Below are 17077 nucleotides of genomic sequence, written 5' to 3'. Positions count from 1 at the left end.
GTCAGTTTTACTCTGAATGTCTTTGAAACATGACAGAAACTCCAAAGCTTCTGGTTATAGGTGTGTTGTTGCTCATGTGTGGTCAGCATGATGAGTATTTTTTGCTTCGATCCAATTCCCTGATAGAAGAACAGGCAACAAGGCGAAACTTAAGATGTCATGCAGCTGTTCAAACCATGGCTTAAACTCTTAACACGGGAGCTGAGATGAAATCATGGTGCAACGCTCTCAACGCTCTCGCCGCGCAGCTTTTATTATTATTTTTTTGTTTTAAACTCCACCATGGCAACTAGCTGCTGAAGTCCTTCGGATTTTGCTGAAACCTCCCAACACAACCTCTTTGCCATCTGGGAATCACTGTGAAGGCTCATATACACACTGTGATGTCACTTTGTCGGACCTCAGTGACCAACAGCGAAGCTTTACACCGCGGCCTCTGCAGAGTTTATCAATGTGGAGCTGTATCTGTAGAGGTTGCATTGTGGTCAGAGTTTAAAAAAGAGGAAGTAACTGCTCTGACAGCAGCAGTGAATGTTACACACTAAACTCACAACCTAACTTCCTGGATCAATTCTAAAATGAGTAAAGTTGCTGGTGAAATGTTGCTAAAACACAGATGATACCTAGAAAAGAGGCTACAACCTAAATGAGCTGTCCTCTGTGCTGGCTGAATGACTGTGCAGGTATGCTTAAAAAAAGTCAATGACTTCAAGACTAAAATGAGCTTCCTGAACCACAGTCAGACACTTCAAACACCACCAGCTGAAACCAAAGCCAAGTTTCTGGATTCAGAGCTAGCCTCCGCCCGGGATGTGCTGCAGCGCAGGAGCTGTTGGACTGTTTGGAATTGCTGTGTTTGTGCAGAGCTGCAGATAAAGAAGTGAATCGGGCAGGAATCACACGTTGTTTTGCTTATATCTGACTGCGCTGCGTCCAACAGGGACAGAGTTCAACAACAAGTAAAGAGCCAAATTAAACAGCAGGATTAAATACTATCTCTCATTATTTACTCTGCAGGTGGAGGTTCATTATGAAGTGTTCTACTGGCTCTCGTGCCGTTGATTATTTGACTGCCTCTTCCTCCTGCGGTCGGTGAAGCCTTTTCCTCACAGCTGTGGTTTTCCTCATCAGAAGCTCGAGGCCTGCCTCACAGTTGTAGGGTTGATCGTGGCTGGTTTCCACTCTGCTGCTGATGATGAACCAGTTCAGCAGAGCTTTTGTGATTGGCTGAATGTGTGCGACCTGGTTTGGTTTCAGAGCAGCACACTAAAGTAGACCACTGTGTGTGTGTGTGTGTGTGTGCTAGACTGAAATGTTTTGTGTCAGGTTGTGACCACGTAGGACCCACAAAGGATTTTCTAGTTTGATGCACGTTTATCTGTCGGCTTTGAAAGCCTTTTTAGTGCTTTAATGAGGGAAATGTTTCTTAGTTTATGGTTTTCATCAGACTCTGAAAGGAAGAGCAGAACCCAACGGTTTCTGACCCGCTTTTCCCCACATCTGTTTTTGAGGACAGGAAACACTGTGACACTCGTCCTGTTGGGAAACTTTCTGGCACCGCTTCCTTCGTTACCGTCCACTGAGATTGGTGACTACTTTGAGTTTGGATTTATTACTGAACTGATAAGATTCTCACTAAAACGTGAAGGCTTTGTAGAACTATCCTGATTATTAGAACCCCCCTTTTCCCCCCAATAATTAGTTTTAGAGCAGGAATTAAGTAGGCTAAGTTTTCCTAAGAGCCTATTGAAGCAGGAGGATCAGCGTCCTCATCCTTTTCTCTGAGGTGAAACAGAAGATATCGTCACATTTGAAACCCTGGAGGTGGAGCTCGATTTTAATGTTAAAGCTAATTTTTCATCGCTGCCTCTTCCCGTCCGTTCTGCCTGACCATATCCTCAAGCTTAACACAAATTTAGATGTTAAACAAACAATATGTCATCATAAACTCTGCTTTGGTTACGGTTTTAATCTACGAGGTCGTCCAGTTTATCTTGTGAGACCTGTAAATGGTTTCCATCCGGTCTGCACGGCGAGGAGAACCAGCTGCAGGTCATTTGTTTTTTTTCTGCAGATCTCATGCAAGTTTAAAAAAAATTCAATTAAAACATAGGGCTTACATAGGCTTCGACATTTCGTTTCAATCGATTGTTTTTATTTGGACAATAAAATGAATGACAGCAAAGAGACTTTTTCCTCTGGGAGATTAACTGAGTTTCCCTTTGAGTTTAAACTGAAAACTTACTTTTCTGAACACATCTCAGAAAATACCACACATCCTGAATAGTGACACAGTGCACCTTCAAACTATCTTCAGAACGTAGGTAAAAGTGTCAGTTTTACGTAACTTTAACGTGCTCGATTGGATGATGTTTCAAAAACACGTTACGCTTGTACGGAAACACAACTACTTCCTCTAAATACTTCCTGCTTGGTAGCACATACCCGGGGTCCAAAGTGTTCATCCTGTGGATAAAGCCCAACTTGTCACAGTATAAATGTCCAACATACCTTTAGCAACATGCACGGAGACTGCATCTGTATTGTCTTCTCACCGGGTCCCCTCCCTGTCATACGGACACACTGAAAATGATTCCACTAACGTTACTTGCTTTGTAGCGGTGTTGGTGCTCGGAGGCGGTCTCTTGACATCCGTGGTTTGTTCCAGGTCTGACTCTGGAAAAACCAAACTGGTTCCAAACCACAGAAAAGACTGGGCCTTTCCCTACGGAAGCCCAGGGGGAGCAACAGCAGTAGAAGTTATAGAAAAAAATACTTTTTCTTTAAAAACCACAAAGTTGAATTATTTGATAAAATCTTTTTTTTTTTTGCCCAGCTCTGTGTTAAAGGATAAGACCGGTTTTTTGACATTGGGCCCTTGATTTCACATTATAACATGATGTTCTACTCACCCCTGCTTGTTGTTGGTCATTTGGAGCTGTTCCGAAGATATTCGAGAGGCGTCTGGCTGCTCTCTTGAGATATTCGGCCATGAAACGGTTTCCTATGGGCAAGCTTATACAGGCACAAACTATGCTGTTTATAATTTATTAATTACTGTACATTAGCACTGATAACGTGGAGGTGCGTCGCTTACTTAAAAAAATCCGGGTTACTGTAATTTTGATTTTTTTTTTTGTCGTAAAGTGGGTGTTACTGACGTCCTCGTCGTGCTACTGCCACAGACAGCCCACAGACCTGCTGCCTATTTATTCATTCGGCTAAAATTCAAAATTAGTAACCCGGATTTTTTTAAGTAAGCGACGCATCTCCACGTTATCAGTGCTAGTGTACAGTAATTAATAAATTATAAACAGCATAGTTTGTGCCTGTATAAGCTTGCCCATAGGAAACCGTTTCATGGCCGAATATCTCAAGAGAGCAGCCAGACGCCTCGCGAATATCTTCGGAACAGCTCCAAATTACCAACAACAAGCAGGGGTGAGTAGAACATCATGTTATAATGTGAAATCAAGGGCCCAATGTCAAAAAAACAGTCTTATCCTTTAAGCCAACAATGGTGTGACCACATACAAACTGCTTTGTTTCTGTCTGTAATCTACGTGGCCGTCCACTTCATCTGATTGAATCCTGTAAATAGATTAGCGCCACATTCTGCACAGCGTGGAGAACCAGCTGCAGGTGTCTCTTTGGTTTGATCTAAAGGAGCTTTAAGGTTTTTCTGCACATCTCACATTTAGTCAAAGTGGATTCCAGCATTTAAACAAAATGAGTGATGAGTGTCAGTGTGGGTCCACAGCATAATAAAGAGTGAGTGGCGTCTGCACGGCAGCCGGTTCACATCAGTGATTCCCTGGATGCTAACACAGCTAGCACAGCAACAACAACACACACGATAAAGACTGGTTGGGCGTCTTCGGGTTACACTCAGACCCCGATGGTTGTAAAATCCTCAGATTTGCTCCGCTGTGACGGTTCAGGTTTCAAAGCTGCTCGTGGCACACATCAGAGTGACGCTTCTTCTCTCTCTGAACCAAGCCGCCCATGAAAGTAAGGTGTGTCAGATTTCATATCTACAGTGTGTCGGGTCCATTCCTCAGTTTGGGCCTGATATTTGCAGACAAATCTGCTGGTCTGTACATTCATTCTCTCTCTCTCTCTCTCTCTCTCTCTCTCTCTCTCTCTCTCTCTCTCTCTCTCTCTTTCTCTCTCTTTCTCTTTCTTTTTCCATATAAAGAAAAATAAATGTTTTTCCTTTTTTTTTTTTTTTTTTTTTTTTTTTTTAAATTGGGCTGTGGCACTACCTCCTCCTGTTGGTCTCACAGATCTTTTGGTGAACCTGTGGATATTTCCAGGAGTTAAGGTGTTTGGTATTTACTCCAGGAGTTAGACTGCGCTCCTGAGGTGTCTGTTCAAGCCTCGACACACTGTCGTATCCTGAATTTTGAAAACTAACTCCTTGTAAATGGTCTTCGCTTTGGAAGCTGACTCAGAAATAGATCATCAGTGATACTAGATTTATTTTTAATTTAATGGACATTAACAGATCAGGGCCTACCGTGATCTGTTCTTCAGAGAAAACTGGTATATCTGTGATTTAACTTTATTGTAAAGTACCAATAAAAGTGGGGCGTAAATAACGGGATCGGAGTGGGTCAAATCTGAATCATTAATTTAATATAAAAGAAATAAACAACCTCAATTGTTTATTTCTTTTAAATTAAAAAGGGACCATGAAGAATATTCAATATAAATGCCACCATTTGATGCATTGTACCACAGTTGGCTTTAAGCTAATTTACATCTGCTGTCCCTTGGCAGGTTTCATTTAAAAAGTTACAGCAGTAAAATATCACAACACCACAGACGTGAATCAAATGAATACAGACATAAAATCAATAGACATTTGGTTTTTTCAGTCCAGCTCTTTGTGTCATCAGGCAAAGTCATGGATCAGTCTGTAGTGGAAGATGTTCTTGTGGATTTTATGGATTCCTCTGAGCAAAAGTTAATAAAGTGACACAGCGGAGGAGGAGCTGAGCCCTTTAAGATCTGAAACATTTATAAAAACTCATGAAACTCCGGTGACGGTGCTCCTCCAGCCTCCAAAGAGAGACGGCCGCTCGTGTCTGAAATCTGACAAGTTGGACTTGTTCTTATCCTGAATGATGCTCTCAAAGAGAAGATGTGATCCAAATTGGAAATTAACTCTTCAATAAGCCATTTAATTTGATGGCATCTTTCTGTAAAATGAAGGTTTCATGACTGCTGTGTCCACTTTTAAAAAGTTATTCAGTTTACAGTGATTAAACAACAGAAAATGAGACCAATATGTGCTCATTCTGTTTACCTAAAATGTCATTTAAACAATTTTTAGATTGTTTACAGATTTGAAGAAATAATCGTTTTCCATCCTGAAGGTTGGCTGTAACTGTTCTATTGTTCTGTTCGTATTTGGATCTGTTTCAATCTGAGTGCATCATCCAGCACTGTAAATACATTTGGTGACATCTGTATTTTCCTTTAATGGAAGATGCTGAATATTATTTATTTTGGGGTGTTATTGCCTCTTAAGTTGCTTGTTGCTTGCTTGTTTACATCTTTCTTGACACTTATTTATCATGTTTCAGTTATTTATCCAACAGATTTCCAGCTCCAGTTTTGCAAAAGGAGATATTAGAAAGTTAAAGCAGGAACGATGAAGGGGTCAAATTGGAAAACTATATTTTTGCTGCCTGACGGATGTTTGGTTTCCATCCAGCTTATTCACTTTTTTTTGTTTTTAGTTTTGTGTACAGTACAACATAAAAAAGAAAAGAGGAAATCAAAACCAGGAAAAACATTCAGAAATCAATATTAGACAAACGAAGGGCGTCTTGGTGCTTATATACGTTTTTTAAATTTAGCTCCTTGAAGCCTCAAAGAAAAGGTGATAAATGATATCCCACCAGTCCTCTGGTTTGAGACTTTTCTTCGTAAATGAAAAACAAGTATTTTATTTTATTATTTGCAGATGTTGAGTTTGGAGCCCCAAAAAGCTTTTCTGCTTTTTGAAACGTCGTTTTTATCCCAAATATAATTAATAGTTCTGTACAATGACTCCAGAGAGTTGGTGCTTTTGGGCGGACCCAAAATAAAGAAGAATAGGGCTGGGTATCACCGCCAAGTTCCTGGATCGATTCGATTTCGATTCTTAGGGCTTTAAATCGATTAATTTCGATTCGATCCGATTCGATTCGATCCGAATCGGTTCCATCTGCTTCTCTTGGCGCCAGGATTTAACCTCAAAATGTTGCATTTTGACATCAATATTTCAAAGGGCTGTGGCTTGACAGTGTTAACAGATTGTTACATTATATTAGTAACACCTGAAGCCACCCAGTGGAAAGAAGTATTAGCAAGATTTTACACTATATTCAACGTGACAGCCTACTTAATTAAATACATTTGTAGGAGCCATTTTAGTCTCACCTATAGGTAGGTTTTAGTGTAGTTTTAGATTTAGCCACTTGGGGGAGCACTTCTTTTATGGTAGCTAACTTAGTTCTAGGTATAATTACAGGTGCCCAGAATTAGTGGGTTGATGACTGCTTGGACTGGGGAACACATGGTTCTTACCGTAGCCGTGTGGATTGGAACCAGTAACTTCACGAAAAAAATCATTCATGAAAAAAAAAAAAAAAAAAAAAAAAAATCGATCTTATGCCCTACAAATCGATTATGCAAATTTTAAATGAAATCGATCCAAAATCGATTTAATCGATTTTTTTTTACCCAGCCCTAAAGAAGAATGATTGGCTACCTGAGATCTACAGACTCTTCTGGCCAAATGCTCTTTAAGAGATTGAATTTGGGATTTTCTTCCACATTATTTTGTCGTCCACTGTTCATTCGCCCATTTATGCCTCATGCAGGTTGTGCATGCACTTGTTTAATCTTTGACCCAGAATCGGCCGTACAGGCACTGTCTGCAGGGAGGACGCTGTGGTCGACTACTCTGTGTTCGTGTCCTTATTGAGAGCACTTTACTGATGAAATCTCCCCTGCAGAGCCGAGAATCAGACACGTTTCAGACATCTTAGTTCACCATGAAAACATGACAGAATGGAAGTCATTAAAAACTTATGTTGAATGTAGAAAATATATTAAATTAGCTCTATGTTTGAATCTGAATACCAGAAAAGATATTTTTTCAATAGCCTGCCTGATGTTTCAGATATCTGGTGTTGTGACAACCAAAAAAGGTAAAAACAGAAAGCCGTTTGGATAAAAGCTGCACAGCATCATTGTTCCTGCCTCTGTAAGGCAAAAACTTTGGAACAGGAAGTGGTCGTTCCTTTCTGTCCACGCAGTGAACCTCGGCTTTATCTCTGTGTTTGTGCTGGTGACGTCACATCTCACCCGCCTGTTTCCTCGTGTTTGCAGCGGTGCCATATCCTCCCGGTACTCGCCTGTCGGTCAAAGACCTGTATGTTGATGGGAGGCCCAGCTTGGAGGTGCTGAAGGCCCATTTGGTGAAGGAGGGTCGGCTGGAGGAGGAGACGGCCCTGCGGATCATCAACGAGGGCGCCAGCATCCTGCGCCAGGAGAAATGCATGCTGGAAGTGGAAGCTCCCATCACAGGTAAACCCCCAACCGTGGCGGTGGATTTCCCCGCCAGCTGAGGTCATTCGGAGGCAGTGTGAGTGAGTCGGGACTTTCTGGAAACAGATCCATCAGTCTATTTCCACAGCTGACCTTCCTGACATGTGGCTCAGCTTAGAGATCCATCCCTCCACACTCACACCCTCCAACTATTTTTATCTCCTTTTCCACTGTCCTCTGTTCTGTTTTAGTTCTTCAAACTTTGTCCAGTTAAAAGATCAACTCTGTTGGGATTATTTCCTTCTCTTTGTAAAATCTTGTTAAACTATCCAAGCAAACCATCATCAGATCCAGAGCTGCAGGGGCTTCACGCTCCTCCTTGTCATCATCACAGAAAACTTTGGGTTAAACTGAACAAACGAGACATTTCCAGACGTCATTAGCCATCGTTTAAATGTGACACTTTATGACAGGCACTTGAAAGACCAGGTGGTAAATTGGTGATTTCTAATATTGAAGACCCATATCAGGTAAAGGTCCCTGGCTAACGTTCCACTTTCTAACACTAAAAGTTTCCACGCCTGAAATCAACCAGGAAGAGTTTTTGTTGAACGGAAGTACCCACCTGATGACTAAAGCATCAAATAGCAAATGAAAGCATGCGTCGATTAAGTCATCCCACTAGACGCGTGTGTAGAAAGCTTCTTATAAGCCCCCGGATAACAACAACACGGCTGCTATGAGCTAACAGTGCAATAGTACGCGTTCATTCATTCATTCGTCTTAAAGTATTAGTGAAATAAAGACAGCTAATGCCTTTTTTTGGAGGCTGTGTTGTCTATGCCCCGTTCAGTCCTGTTATATGGATATATGCGGATCTCGAGTGATCTCGATATTTTCCGAAGGACGCCGACTTTCACCAAACTGTTATCGGTGAGTAGATGAAGGTATTTTATGCCAGAAATAAGATCCAGTCACTCTTCATAGATGTATATTATGGCGCTTTTCCACTAGCTCTACACGGCTCGCCACGGTTGTGTTTCCATTACACTTCGTGGCTCCTCGACGTGGGCGGGGTCGTCGTAACACAGCTGCGTGACCAGAACAACAACAACAACAACAACAACAACTTACGAGGAGGATAGCATTGAGGACATCGAGGCGCTCGTGTTGCTGCTCACCCTGTGGCTTTTTGTCGCACAGAAGGCAAGAGAAGAGAGCCAGAGAAGACTCCTGGCCCCCAGACAAAACAGTATTGAAAAGTACCGGAGAGTTTTGTTAGGAGCTTAAAAAAGAAGAGGTTTGGACGTAAGCTAACGGTTGCTAACGCTAGCTTTTATTATCCGCGTTATGACGCTTCCAGTGACGACACTCATCGCCCAATCAGTGGAAGGCAGTCGGCTGACGTCACGTTTTAGTAACGCTGCGGCCCGCTTGGAACCAGGGCTGAGGTGATACGAAAAATCGTCCCGGTTGCAGGTACGGCGTGCTAGTGGGAAACACGCCATTAGTGTTTTTATCGTCACCATCGCAGAGGTCGACTCCAGCGGATGTGTAAAACAACGTTTAAAAACTAGACTGGTGATTGTGTGTATATATATCAGAGCTAATAACAAGTCAAGCATATTTGTCTGCCACCATGTTGATAAGAGTATTAAAAAAATCTATTTATGGTGCATTTAGAACATATTAAGATGTATATTAAAACACATATTTTGTGATTAATCATGCCTTAACTATGGACAATCTATGGATTAATCGCGATTAAATATTTTAATTGATTGACAGCCCTAATAAATATATAAATATATATATATATATATATATATGTATATGTGTGTGTGTATATATTTATAACGATAGCATAGTGATAATGAATACTGCAGCAATATACTTTCCCTTTGAGGATTAATATAGTATTATTGAATTATTATTATTGTTGTTACAAACATTATTTGGATGATTATATGATAAATGGACTGTGCTTATGACCTCTCAAAGTACTTTTACATTGCAAGCCACATTCACACACTCTCACAGCACGTCTTAGGCTTCTATCACACACATTTGCACACTGATGGAGACATTAGAGGCAACGTGGGGTTCAGCTTCTTGCTGAAGGACACTTTGACATGCGGTCCTGGGATCCAGCTGTCTGATTTCCAGCTGCAGACTCCCAACTGTGGTTCTCTAAAGGCACATGTTAAAGGGATAGTTCGCCTCTTTTGACATGAAGCTGTATGACATCCCATATTAGCAATATCATTTATGACCATTTTCTTACCCCCTGCTGTGTCCTGTGAGCCTCGTTTTGGCGTTGACGAAGGTTGTCCGGCTAGTTGACTGGGGCCACAAAAAAAACACTATGTGTTCAAAAGACTAATACATTTGCATCACAAAATCTTTGTGTAGGAAAAAGTAAAGACCTCACAATCGCTTGGCGCTATTTTCTCTCCCTTCTCTCCCAAAACATTTTAACACTAAAGGCTGAGTTATACTTCTTTTAACTGCCCTTGCGCTTGCGTCTTGCACGTATGTTAATGGCTCGAGACGTTTATACTTCATTTAGCTTTGCCGGCGCTTGCGTGTGCTGCATGGCGATTCACTGCCAGGAGAGTAGGTGGAGTAGCGGGTTTTTTCAATGACAAGCCTACTATGATGAAAGGAAATTCACCGCCAGGACCTCTTCGAGTGATTCATGCTTCTTCTTCTTGTAACTAGCCGGTATTTTGTCAGATTTTCAACACCTTGGGGGTCTAAACGACTACTTTCTCGCCTGAAAATGTTTCAAATGTTGCTAAAGTTCTATATTTACAGAGTTTATAGCTTAAGGGAAATCAGCTTTTCAGGCTGGCTGATTTCGGCTCGGGCAGGAGTGAAGTGCACTGTGTGTAAACGCTCTGCATACTGTCTGATCGATGAGTATGTCGTTTTCAAGTAGTAGGCTTGCGTCTTTTCTTGCGTGAAGTTTAGAAAATTGAGGTGACACACGCAAGCTCGCAATGGGGGGCTTGCAACCGCGCAAGGGCTTGCGTTTCTTCTTGCGTCTTGCTTTGCGTCTTGCGTTACCGACTATAAACCAGGCTTTACACTAACCAATCAGAGGCAGGGGTACTCTGATTGGTTAGTGTTAGTGTTAAAGGAGAAAAAGAAAAAACAGTGCCAGTATTATCTTTGGAGTTTTTAAAATGTCTTAAAATCAAAGATTACGGCCATTTTACAAACCACTGGTCATAAAGATTTATTAATCCTTTAGGTTTACGGGATCTTCTGTAAAATTAACCAAAAAAAGAGCAAGGATTTCGTCTTTTATCACTTTCACTTTGGAGCAAAAACTGATTCTTCCACATTCTCTGCAGGTCCATTTTATGATGATGAAGTTTCCCCTTTACATATGCAGTTATATTTCCTCTCAAAGCAGCAATAAAACTAGGGTCTGTTCTTTCTTTAAAAGTAGATCTAGACCAGTTTTCTCCATGAGAGTAATAAATCTTAGGCTTAAAATGGCTTTGAAGTAACTTTACACCTTTACCTCAGCAGATAGAAATGGATCTGTGGATATGCAAATCAAACTCTTCCCCCTCTGGTTGGACTTTACTATCATGGAGCTACAAATGTGTTGTCAAAGCTTGTAATACATAAAAGTCTGAGGTGACAGGAATGGGATCCTTTGGTTTGTTAAAAAAGACATTAAATGGACACGTTAACGGGGAAAAACACTTAACAGGGATTTTTATTTACTTCCCTCTTTTGAGCACCTCTGATGATCTTTACTGACTGTCTGAAGGATCTGAACCAGCTTGTGTTTGTGTGTTCAGTGTGTGGAGACGTCCACGGCCAGTTCTTTGACCTGATGAAGCTTTTCGAGGTGGGCGGGTCCCCCAGCAACACCCGCTATCTGTTCCTCGGAGACTACGTGGACCGAGGTTACTTCAGCATCGAGGTAGGAGACGTATTCACTCATTTGTGGGGCTTCATCTGCTCATGTTTAGCTTAAGGAAGAAGAGTTAGTTTCTCTGAAATAAAACTCCAGCAGATGTTTGTTTTTATCTTTCAGCCACAAGGGGCTTGAGTCAGTTTTTGTACAAACTTGATGTAACAGAACTACTCTGACATCTTCCTTTTTCCAAGCTGAAACAGACACATCTCAGTGTTTCGAGCCTCTTTGTGGTTGATCTGTTTTTCACTACCTTCATGCACAGTCTCTGAGCCTTTAGGCCTTCTTGCCGTAAACTATACTCAGTTTACGCTCCTGTTGTTCACTAATCATCCGTTTTCGCTACTGAAGGTGGGACACGAGCTTTGTGTTGACTTGCTTTGCGTTAAAGGTGATTTTAAAAGTGTTTCTTTACTTTTGGGGAGCAGCGGAAACCTGCACAGAGTTGCAGAGGGTATTCATCAGAAATAAAAGACGTACTGTTGGCCTCCGCACCCTCCTGACTGCAACCACCCACACAAACACTGTTAACCACACACACACATGCCACGCTCGCAGCCTCCCCACTCAGGCTGAGTCTTTGACCGCTCTGCTGGCAGGGAGCCTTGTGAGCCTTGTGCTGAAGTTTTTATTGGCTGCTTCCTTGTTCAGGATTACTGGACATCCTGGAACTCTTCCTGGCTGTGGCTCAGAGACAAACATCACAAAACTTCACATTCAGACACAATTTGGAGCAGCTGATGCTTCTCTGAGTTGAGATAAAGTCACAGTTTGTCTTCAGGGTGACACGTTTTCCAGAGCCTGAGCGCGAAATGTCAAAGCCTTGAATCAGAGTTCAAGTTATTGCTTCATCAATCAATCAATCTTATTTGTATAGTACTTTTCATACAAAATACGTAGCACAAAGTGCTTTACATGAGCTATAAAAACAGCAAGATGGAGTCAAACAGCCACACCAGCCTCTCACATGGACACAAAAATCTACACATGCTCTTACAGTTGTGTAAAATTATTAAGTAAGAACTAAATACAAGTAAAATATTCTAAAGTATATAAATGAACAAGATTAAATTCAAAGCTTTACTAAAAAGTTACATCTTAAGTTAGCTTTTAAAATATCAACACCCCCAGCGGCTCTCAGGTCCTCCGGAAGGCTGTTTTATTCCTAACTGATGGAATGAATAAAAGACCAGCGTCTGAAGACCTGAGGGCTACAGGGGACTCGTAAACCAAAAGCAAAGCAGATAAATGGTTTTAACTAAGACCATTAAGTGCCTTAAAAACCAGTGAAAGAATCTTAAAACCGATCTGGAAACACACAGGTTATGACAGGGTTAAATGGGCAAATAGTAACTCAAGAGACAACAAGCATCATAACACCAGGCCAGTTGATGTTAATGACGGCTCTCTTATGTACATATCACATTATTGCTAAGAGAGCAGACGGAGGAGAGGTGCATCATGGGAGGTGCCCCAGCAGTGTCCTATAGCAGCATAACTATGGGATGTTTCAGGGTCACCTGAGCCATCCCTAACTATCTCTAACAGAATGAATGAATGAACGCGTACGATTGCACTGTTAGTTCAGAGCTGCCGTGTTGTTGTTATTGGGGGCTATCGGGGGCTTATTGGGGGCTTTCTACACACGCGTCTAGTGAGATGATGTCATCGCCGCGCACCGCTGGAGCACAGCTCATTCACTCCGTCGTCTGTGACAGTCGGCTAACTTCACACGGAGTTTGCTGCTGCTAGTTTTGTGCAACATTGGAGGATATTTATCAGATTTTGATGACGTTATCCCACTAGACGCGTGTGTAGAAAGCCCCGGATAACAACAACACGGCAGCTATGAGCTAACAGTGCAATGGTACGCATTCATTCATTCACTCGTCTTTTAGTATAGGTGTAATAAAGACAGCTAATGCCTTATTTAGAGGCTGTATGGTCTATGCTCCGTTCACTCCTGTTATATGGATAAATACGCGGATCTCGAGTGATCTAAATATCTTCCGAAGGACGTCGACTTTCACCAGACTATTATCGGTGAGTAGATGAACGTATTTTATGCCAGAAATAAGGTCCAGGTTTAAAAAAACCCGACCTTCCCCTTTAAGCGCTTTATATTCTATTCTGAATTTAACAGGGAGTCAATGATAAGAAGCTCCCAATAATAAAGTCTCACATTACACATTACAGTATGGTTTTATATTAATTTGTTGGTTATTCAAGGACAGCTGTGTGAGTGCATCCAGGTATTCAGAGCAGGTCTGTGTTTAATCCATCCTTCTATTTTCAGCTGATGTTGAAGCTGTCTTGTGTGTCTTTGTGGGTGTTGTGCATGTCTTTAATTTGATCTTAGATGGTAAATATCACAGTGTATCGTGGCTCAGTTTTCAACCTGGCAGAATGACAAAAAGACTCCATTTAATGTCATGACAAAGCCACAGCGTCTCAGAGATAAACCTCTGAGACGAGCTGTGGTCCGTGTTCAGTCCTGTAGAGTTTGATGGAGCAGTTCGTCAGATTTGACTCATTGTCAGCACCTTCAGAAAATAACAATTAAAGATTAAACGGGTGGTTCGATGCGGCACAGAAACACTGCGGCTGAAAAGAACTGTGGGCTTGTTTGGATATTCAGTCACTGAACAGCTGTTTTCCTGATGAAAAGAATGGTTTTAAGCTGGACAGGACTCTCATTCAGACTCTGACTGTTACAGAGCTCAGTTTGAGCTCCAGTGTTAATCAATCCTGAAGGTTCATTCAGCTCTGGTTACACCCTAGAGTCTGTTTTTTATCTCCAATCTTGTACCGATCAATGATCACATCGGCTCGATTAGATAATTACGCCGTCAGACTGGACTGCATACTGACCTGAAAACAGCCAGTGGTGCTTATCAGCATTAATTTTTTCACGGGACGTGTATTCCCCAAGTACAGCCTGCAAGACACCTGGGGCATTTGATTTTATGGAGGAAACCGGAGAAAACAACAAGGAGCAAAATTGGAGAAAAAGAGGAAAAATGTCTAAAGTTTTGGGAGCATTTTAAAGAAAAGAAAAGAGAAAATACAGTACAGTGTGTCTATTGTTAAAGCTTGTTAGCTTAGCACAATAGCACAACGTCAATGCTACAGCATCTCAGCAGAAAGCAGCCAGTTCACATATCGAGTCCACTGAGCGGAACAAACACCAAAGGGAACATTTCCCCGTTAGCATTTTAATGGAAATCTGTCGGCTTGTTAGCTGAGCAGGACGCTAGCAGAAAACAAGCTGAGGCTTGGGCTGGGTGGTAGAGACACCTTTTCAGCCTGTAAGCTGTTAATGTGAACTAATATTCTGACTCACATCAAAGTCCAACCAGAATAAAAACGACTCATTTTATCAGACCGTGTTGTATCTGTAAAATCAGCGACTGCTGGTTTAGGTGTCGGGTTAACTGCTGTTATCTCACTCTCTGTTTCTGAGTCACTGTGTTTTCTGATAACAGACAATAAAACAGGAAATAAGTGGCTTTATTAGGATTTCAGCTGCTTTAAAAAAACTGTTTATGAAAGCAGAGACAGTAGGAGAGAAGCTAACAGATGTTAACACAGCTGGATGTTAGCTAGAAAGCTAATAGCTTCTGTTGTTTAGTTCTGTTATCAATGGGAGGAGGAATGTTTGGAGAAAAATAAGTTTTTTGGGACATATCACCCAGAAACAACTGACTAAAAGCTGGTTCATGATGTAAATGTTTCTTTTTTGAATAGTTATTAACGCAGGAGAATTTCTTGTCTGATTACTCTTCGACTCGATGGAATAATTTTTAGAAGACTCAATTACCTTCTGCGGGCCTACGAGGCACCACGAGCACTTTGGTGCTCACAACGCTGCCTTCAACATAACAGTTATTACAGTTTAAGATCTTAAAGGCGGGGTAGGGGATCTTTTTCTGGAACTTTTTTTTTTACATATTGCTTGAAATACTCTTTACACCCCCATTGCAACCAATTAATTAAAAGTTTTGACACAAATATGAAACGTTTTAGTGGCCTCTAGAACGTACAATCTAGGAAAAACACTATCCAATCATACTGAACGGACCGTTAACAATGATTGGATTCTGATGCGGTCTATCAAACTGCAACCTGCTCCTCCCTCCCCCTCCTTCCCCCTGTGCACGTACCCTGATCCGTGAACGAATTACACGTCCAGAAGCTTGGCAGGAAGCTAAACTAGAGCCAGCTTGGCTAGCACTTAGCATTATTAAACGTATAGTTAGCATAAACTAAATACTAAATACTAAATACGGCAACGATCGATGCTTGCTGTCAGAACAGCGCTCGTGCACCTTCGTGCTCGGCCGCGTTCATGTACTCTAGAGGCGTGGCTTCGGGGGAAAGTGAAGAAAAGGGTTGGGACTTTTTACCTGTGTATTTTCAAAATGCAGCTTCGCTGGACTCAAAATCCAGGATCTCCTACCCTACCTTTAAAGGACTTTATTTCAGCTACATGACGATATATCCTCATTCTGAAAATGTCCTCTGAGATTTGTGTTGTATATTATTATGACTAAAGTGAGTTATTTCAGAGGAAATGTGGTTTTTGAGCTGCACAGGGGAACATTCAGCAGCTGAAGAGGCAGATAGTTCCCTCAGGAGTGACTGAATATTGAGCTTTGACCTCTCAGAAAGCTGCCTGTAACAGCTGGAGGTGTAGGACTAACCCTCTCTTGTGTTTTCAGTGTGTACTGTACCTGTGGGCTCTGAAGATCAACCACCCCAACACCCTGTTCCTCCTCAGAGGCAACCACGAGTGCCGACATCTCACAGAGTACTTCACCTTCAAGCAGGAGTGTGAGTGCCGCTCGGCTTCTGTTTGTCTTCTAACCGTTTAATCTCTCAGAGCAGCGGTGTTCAGTAATCTGACCTGTGTGTGTGTCCTCCAGGTAAAATAAAGTACTCTGAGCAGGTATACGACGCCTGCATGGAGGCGTTCGACTGCCTGCCTCTGGCTGCGCTCCTCAACCAGCAGTTCCTCTGTGTGCACGGAGGTCTGAGCCCTGAAATCACCTGTCTGGATGACATACGCAAGGTGAGAAGGAGACATGGAGGCATGTCTCTGCTGCTTCATATGAGAAGTGGCATGAATAGTAAACAGGTGACAAAGGAGAAGCTGCACACAGCTGGTTAAGCACAGGATGATGGGTTTGTTACTTACAAACAGTTGTTAAAACTGGGCCTCAAACACAGTTGAGCGGAGTGCCGGAATAAAATATCCTAAGATAGAAATATGGAACAGTAACGTCCCCTTCTCTGCTGCTGAAGTCCCTGAGTGTGTCTCACTGCTGATCCAGATGTTCAGTCGTGGCAAAAAGTTTTGAGGATGACACAATTGTTGTTTTTTCAATTTTTCTGTCAGATGTTTCTTTGGCAAACTGAAGTATAATTACAGACATTTCATAAGTTTCAAAGGCTTAGAGTTTAAGCAAAGAGTCAATATTTGTCCTGGCTGCTGTCAGTCGACTTTTGGGCCAAATCCTGACTGATGGCAGCCATCGCTGCATCATCAATGCTTGGAGTCAGAATTTGTGTGTTTTTGTTCGTCCACAAGTTCTC

General features: G+C 41.9%; 1 protein-coding gene across 3 annotated transcripts in view; it reads left to right on the top strand.

Annotated features, from left to right (window-relative positions):
• Positions 1-17077, top strand: part of ppp3ccb (protein phosphatase 3, catalytic subunit, gamma isozyme, b) — a 36865-nt gene that overhangs the window by 4927 nt on the left and 14861 nt on the right. For all 3 annotated transcript variants that reach the window (XM_075455509.1, XM_075455508.1, XM_075455507.1), the window contains exons 2-5: positions 7387-7584; positions 11364-11488; positions 16204-16315; positions 16408-16553. In XM_075455509.1, coding sequence (XP_075311624.1) covers positions 7387-7584; positions 11364-11488; positions 16204-16315; positions 16408-16553 — 581 coding nt within the window. The remainder of the gene's footprint in view (positions 1-7386; positions 7585-11363; positions 11489-16203; positions 16316-16407; positions 16554-17077) is intronic.

This window comes from Odontesthes bonariensis, chromosome 22 (genome assembly GCF_027942865.1).
Source record: "Odontesthes bonariensis isolate fOdoBon6 chromosome 22, fOdoBon6.hap1, whole genome shotgun sequence".
Lineage (NCBI taxonomy): Eukaryota > Metazoa > Chordata > Actinopteri > Atheriniformes > Atherinopsidae > Odontesthes > Odontesthes bonariensis.
Note: the sequence above shows the minus strand (reverse complement) of the source record. Positions and strands in the feature narration are given on the sequence as shown.